The 6,567-nt window shown below is 41.9% G+C and overlaps 1 protein-coding gene across 1 annotated transcript in view; it reads right to left on the bottom strand.

The window, feature by feature from the left end:
• The window catches only part of TMEM64 (transmembrane protein 64), a 42,215-nt gene extending 38,738 nt beyond the window's left edge, over nucleotides 1-3,477 (bottom strand). Inside the window, exons 1-2 of the mRNA XM_010862200.1 lie at nucleotides 3,371-3,477; nucleotides 228-458 (exon numbers count right to left, since the gene is read on the bottom strand). Coding sequence (XP_010860502.1) covers nucleotides 228-458; nucleotides 3,371-3,477 — 338 coding nt within the window. The remainder of the gene's footprint in view (nucleotides 1-227; nucleotides 459-3,370) is intronic.
• Between the last annotated feature and the right edge of the window lie 3,090 nt (nucleotides 3,478-6,567).

The following is a 6,567-nucleotide window of genomic DNA, read 5'->3' as shown; positions in this document are numbered from 1 at the left end:
CCCCGTGACGGACAGCGCCCCGCCCCCGCCAGGGTAATGAGGAGGCTGGGTAGCGGCGGCGTCTGGAGGGCTGACGCGCTGAGGGAGCCTCTGGGAGGAGAGAAACCGCAGAGACTATGGGGGCGCCAGAGAAGGACAGGGGCTGCAGTGAGGTGGAGAGTTGGGTAATGCGCGAGGAACCCTGCAGGGGCCTTCCCGGCCTTCTTAGGAGGCGCATGCGTGCCTGCCTGTCAGGGCAGTGACAGGCCCGGTCCCAGTCAGCCAGCCGCTTGGATTCTCGCCCAATACCTGTTGGCTGTTTCTGCAGTAACCTCTGATCGTTTATATCCACAGCCACTGTGGTGATATTAGAGGGAAAAGAGTTCTTCATCTGCGTTAAGGAGGCTTTGCTCATTTTTACCTCCCCAGGTAGTGAAATCTCCATGCAGGTTTCAGGTCGTCGTTTGGTACTTAAGGAACTTAAGGAATTAAGTATAAAAGCCCAACCTCGACAGAATGCCACTTCTGACCCAGAAGTCTTTAATTGAGCGCCAGACACCTGGGCTAGCGACTTCTCGAAAAGATACACCGAAGAACATTCTTAAGGATTAGCCGTACCAGATGACTCCTCATGCTGCTTTCCTTTCTTCTTTTTGCCTAGACTCTAAGGTTAGTGTTCCTCAGGCGCTCTTTCCTTCTATTTAGAGCTCGCCGAGCCCTCTCATCTGAGCTCATAGATTTGATCCCACTTGGTATAACCCCCAAGTCTATCTCTTCCCTCCCTCCCTTGCACTCCAGCCTGTGGACACACCTAGATGGAATTTCTGTAGGTACCTCAAACTCAGCATAGCTCTGGTGCAAAAAGGACGTAGTAACTGGTCAAGGAATGATGCTGAAGCTGAAACTCCAGTACTTTGGCCATCTCATGCGAAGAGTTGACTCATTGGAAAAGACCCTGATGCTGGGAGGGATTGGGGGCAGGAGGAGAAGGGGACAACAGAGGATGAGATGGCTGGATGGCATCGCTGACTCGATGGACGTGAGTCTGAATGAACTCCGGGAGTTGGTGATGGACCGGGAGGCCTGGTATGCTGCGGTTCATGGGGTCGCAAAGAGTCGGACACGACTGCGCGACTGATCTGATCTGATCTGAACTGGTCAAGTCATTAACCCCTGAATCTCAGTATTTGTTTTTAAACTGCAAAATGAAGATGATAGTACAATTTTACCTCATAAAACTGTTGTGAGGATTAAATAAAATAATAAAGATACTTGACACTATTCCTGGAATCAGTATTCAGCCATGAGAAGGTATCTCATAGTTTAAAGTGTTGTTCCCCATAGATTTGCTCTTTCTTTTGAGTTTCTTGTCTCAGTGGACGATCTTCCAATTACCCACCAAATAGCCACCAGGACACTTTGAGACCTACTGATTAGGTACCTGCTTTCTCTTTCATGTCATTCCTCTCAAGCCATTGGGTTTGGCCAGAGTCAGTTAAAGCTTTTCAAAGGTATCAGGCACAAGCTGCTTCACCTTTTTTAATTCCTGTAGTTCACCTGGAGGAGCAGCTTCCTTGTTTAGCTAAAGTTATACCTCCTCTCTAGAAACTTCTAACACTACCTTCCCATTACCCGGTCACACCCAGTTTGTTGTTTCGTTCCCATTCTCATTCTTCTTTCTACTTATTGTATTTGTCCATTATGTTGAGATTTTTTGTTTGCATCACTGTTTCCCTCTTTAGACTGGATTTCTTTAACATGGGCCCATTACTTATTTAATCTTAATAAGTAAAGAAACAGTAAGTACTCTATATGTTTTTCTGAATGAATAAGTTACAGTTTACAGGGGAGGATAAGAAAGCCAGACAGGAGGCTAACAGAATTGTTTGGGCAAGAATCCATGATGGACTAAAGTAAGGTAATGGTCATGGAGTTAGTAGAATGGGATAAATTAGAAGCTACAGGCTTGGCCACCGATTGGGTGTTAGGAGAGAGAAAGAGTCAAAGCTAATACCTGGGTTTTCTATTTGAGGTAGTGGATAGATAATGGAGCCAATGACCAAGAGAAAAAGTACAGAAAGTTTCTGAGAAAGGTGAAAGTACAGAAAGTTGTGAGAAAGGTGAAACTGGAAATGTCTATGATATCATCCAGTTGTGACATGTTGGTAGATGGTTGCCAATGTGGATAAAGAGAGAAAATGGGGCATCTCTCCTAGAAATTTTGACATTGGTATATAGACAGCAGTTAAGCCATGGTTTGGGTGAGTCAATGGTGGTGGATGTGCCAAATATCTTCTGTTGTCTTTCAGGTTCATGGTAAAATTGCATTTCCCAGCCTCCTTGTGGTTGGGATGAGATACATGACTCATTCTGCCCTTGAATTATGAACACAACATTTAATTGTTGATGCAAGACCTTCCAGAACCCTTTTCCTCTTTGCCATGGCAATCAACAATGTTCCAGAGTATTTGCTGTATTAATCTTGGTCTTGGAAGGATAATGCAGAATAGTGTTGCATCCACCTTGTGATGGGCTATTTAAAGTCAGTGAGAAGGCAACTTTGGTTGTTTTAAGTAACTGAGATTTGAGGGGTTTTGTTGTTGTTTGTCTCAGAGTAAATCTTTGTCACTTCTTAGTGAATGAGAAGAGTGAAACCTTGGGGACACTACTGTACTCATTAAATTATTTTGCATGCAAGAAAGAGAGACCAAAAAGCCACTTTAATTAAAAGGGTTGGAAGCAGGAGTATTTATATACATATATGAGCAGCTATTAGGAACTGAAGCACCTCTAAAGAAAAGCTGTTCTTTTATTCCCATTGTATCTGTTTTTCTCTGCCTCTTTGATCAGTTCTCACTCTACTGAGTGCTAGTTAACCCTTTTCTTATCCTATAATCTGCATTTCATAGGAGCACAATTCAGTTGCAAGAGTTCATAGCTCTAAGCCATGTCATGGGCTGCCAACAAGCCTGTGGTTGAACCACTCTTGTATCAGGTGCCCATCGTGATCCAGACAGTGCCACCACTTTGGAAATACCACTTCTGAAGATGGGAACTCTGGTCAGGGCAGTGTAAACTATAATGGGACATTTCCATTCTTGTCCCACTACAATTTATTTTTCAATAAATTGTGAAATTAAGAAAGTTATATTTTACAAATGGAAATTAGATATGTCTTAACCTGCAAACACCCTAACTTCCCACCCTCTGCCTATAAACCTTTCTGTTGCTTTCGCAAAAACACCCAACTACTTGCCTGGCCTACAAAGACCATTATGATCTAGCCTTTGCCTACATTCCTACTTCCTCTCTTACAACCCTTCCTTCAGTCACAATGGCCTTCTCTCTCTCTCTTAAATAAACCAAACTGGTTTCAACCTCAGAAGCTTACAGTCTTTCTTGGCTGATCTCTCTTGTGTCAGTATTCTTCCCCTTCCTCTTAAAAAGCTTTCTTATTATTCCTTTCTTCTTATTATTCACTTTAAGCTCTTCTGCCATCACCTCGTATATGTTAGTCATAATACTCCTTTCCTTCATTGCATCTACCATTTGAGACAGTCTTGTGTGGATAATGTGTTACCATCTGTCTTCCCAAGGAGAATGAAAACACCATGAAAATGAGCATCTTTTCCTGTCTTATGATCCCCTATATCCTGAGAATAGTCCCTGGTATGCAAAATACTGTTTAAGTGAATGAAGGAGATGATAGGGACTGTGCTTGTCTGCTGGTTATTTGTTGCTGATCCTCCATCTGGATTCATTCTCTACTCTTTCCTGCCTTGATGTGAATCTCAGGGGTTGACTTCTGGAGTTTGCCATCACTCAATCTTCATTGTGCTCTGGGTTTCCAGTTAGGTTTGACCAATGAGAGGCACCAGAAGACTGGAAGATAGTAGAGTGAGAGGTGATCAAGGTATTTATCTCTGTCCAACCCAGCTTCACTATGTTTTCTTAGTAACTGAATTCTTCCATGTCCAAAGGTCTTGTTGAGTGGCCTTTTAGTTTCTAGCTCTTTCCCAACTCTGGTAATGGTTTCCTGATGCTTCATCCCTTGTAATACTCCTTTGATTAGACACTTCATTATGGCTGCTAGATCAGTGGAGAACTAACTCCAGAAAGAATGAAGATATGGAGCCAAAGCAAAAACAACACCCAGTTGTGGATGTGACTGGTGATGGAAATAAGGTCCAATGCTGTAAAGAGCAATATTACATAGGAACCTGCAATATTGATTCACAGGTCCATGAATGAAGGTAAATTGCAAGTGGTCAAACGAGACAGCAAAGTGAACATTGACATTTTAGGAATCAGCAAACTAAAATGGACTAGAATGGGTGAATTTAACTCAGGTGACCATTATATCTACTACTGCGGGCAAGAATTCCTTAGAAGAAATGGAGTAGCCATCATAGTCAACAAAACAATCTGAAATGCAGTATGTGGATGAAATCTCAAAAGCAACAGAATGATCTCTGTTCATTTCCAAGGCAAACCGTTTAATATCACAGTAATTCAAGTCTATGCCCTGACCAGTAATGCTGAAGAAGTTGAAGTTGAACGGTTCTATGAAGACCTACAAGACCTTCTAGAAATAACACCCCCCAAAAAATGTCCTTTTCATGATAGAGGACTGGAATGCAAAAGTAGGAAGTCAAGAAACACCTGGAGTAACAAGCAAATATGTCCTTGGAGTACAGAATGAAACAAGGAAAAGGCTAATAGAGTTCAGCCAAGACAACGCACTGGTCATAGCAAACACCCTCTTCCAAAAACACAAGAGAAGACTCCACACATGGACAACACCAGATGGGCAACACCAAAATCAGATTGATTATATTCTTTGCAGCCAAAGATGGAGAAGCTCTATACAGTCAGCAAAAACAAGACCAGGAGCTGACTGTGCCTCAAATCATGAACTGCTTATTGCCAAATTCAGACTTAAATTGAAGAAACTGGGGAAAACCACTAGACCATTCGGGTATGACCTAAATCAAATCCCTTACAATTATACAGTGGAAGTGAGAAATAGATTTAAGGGACTAGATCTGATAGACAGAGTGCCTGATGAACTATGGACAGAGGTTCGTGACATTGTACAGGAGACAGGAATCAAGACCGTCCCCAAGAAAAAGAAATGCAAAAAAGCAAAATGGCTGTCTGAGGAGGCCTTACAAATAGCTGTGAAAAGAAGAGAAGTGAAAAGCAAAGGAGAAAAGGAAAATGAAAAGCAAAGGAGAAAAGGAAAGATATACTCATTTGAATGCAGAGTTCCAAAGAATAGCAAGGAGAGATAAGAAAGCCTTCCTCAGCGATCAATGCAAAGAAATAGAGGAAAACAATAGAATGAGAAAGACTAGAGATCTCTTAAAGAAAATTAGAGATGCCAAGGGAAAATTTCATGCAAAGATGGGCTCGATAAAGGACAGAAATGGTATGGACCTAACAGAAGTAGAATATATTAAGAAGAGGTGGCAAGAATACACAGAAGAATTGTACAAAAAAGATCTTCATGACCCAATAATCATGATGGTGTGATCACTCACCCTCACCTAGAGCCAGATATCCTGGAATGTGAAGTCAAGTGGGCCTTAGGAAGCATCACTACAAACAAAGCTAGTGGAAGTGATGGAATTCCAGTTGAGTTATTTCAAATCCTAAAAGATGATGCTGTGAAAGTGCTGCACTCAATATGTCAGCAAATTTAGAAAACTCAGCAGTGGCCACAGGAATGGAAAAGGTCAGTTTTCATTCCAATCCCAAAGAAGGGCAGTGTTGAAGAATGTTCAAACTCCCCTGCAGTTGCACTCATCTCACACACTAATAAAGTAATGCTCAAAATTCTCCAAGCCAGGCTTCAGCAATATGTGAACCATGAACTTCCAGATGTTCAAGCTGGTTTTAAAAAAGGCAGAGGAACCAGAGATCAAATTGCCAACTTCCAGTGGATCATGGAAAAAGCAAGAGAGTTCCAGAAAAACATCTATTTCTGCTTTATTGACTATGCCAAAGCCTTTGACTGTGTGGATCACAATAAACTGTAGAAAATTCTGAAGGACATGGGAATACCAGACCACCTGACCTGCCTTGTTGAGAAACCTGTATGCAGGTCAGGAAGCAAAAGTTAGCACTGGACATGTAAAAATGGACTGGTTCCAAATAGGAAAAGGAGTACGTCAAGGCTGTATATTGTCACCTTGCTTATTTAACTTATATGCAGAGTACATCATGAGAAACGCTGGGCTGGTAGAAGTACAAGCTGGAATCAAGATTGCCGGGAGAAATATCAATAACCTCAGATATGCAGATGACACCATCCTTATGGCAGAAAGTGAAGGAGAACTAAAGAGCCTCTTGATGAAAGTGAGAAGAGAGTTAAAAAGTTGACTTAAAGCTCAACATTCAGAAAACTAAGATCATGGCATCTGGTCCCATCACTTCATGGCAAATAGATGGGGAAACAGTGGAAACAGTGTCAAACACTATTTTTTTTTTGGCTCCAAAATCACTGCAGATGGTGATTGTAGCCATGAAATTAAAAGATGCTTACTCCTTGGAAGGAAAGTTGTGACCAACCTAGATAGCATATTC

This window comes from Bison bison, unplaced genomic scaffold, assembly GCF_000754665.1.
Source record: "Bison bison bison isolate TAMUID 2011002044 unplaced genomic scaffold, Bison_UMD1.0 scf7180017858048, whole genome shotgun sequence".
Taxonomy (NCBI): Eukaryota; Metazoa; Chordata; class Mammalia; order Artiodactyla; family Bovidae; genus Bison; species Bison bison.
The sequence above is the reverse complement of the archived record's forward strand: the minus strand, read 5'-3'. Positions and strand labels throughout refer to the sequence as shown.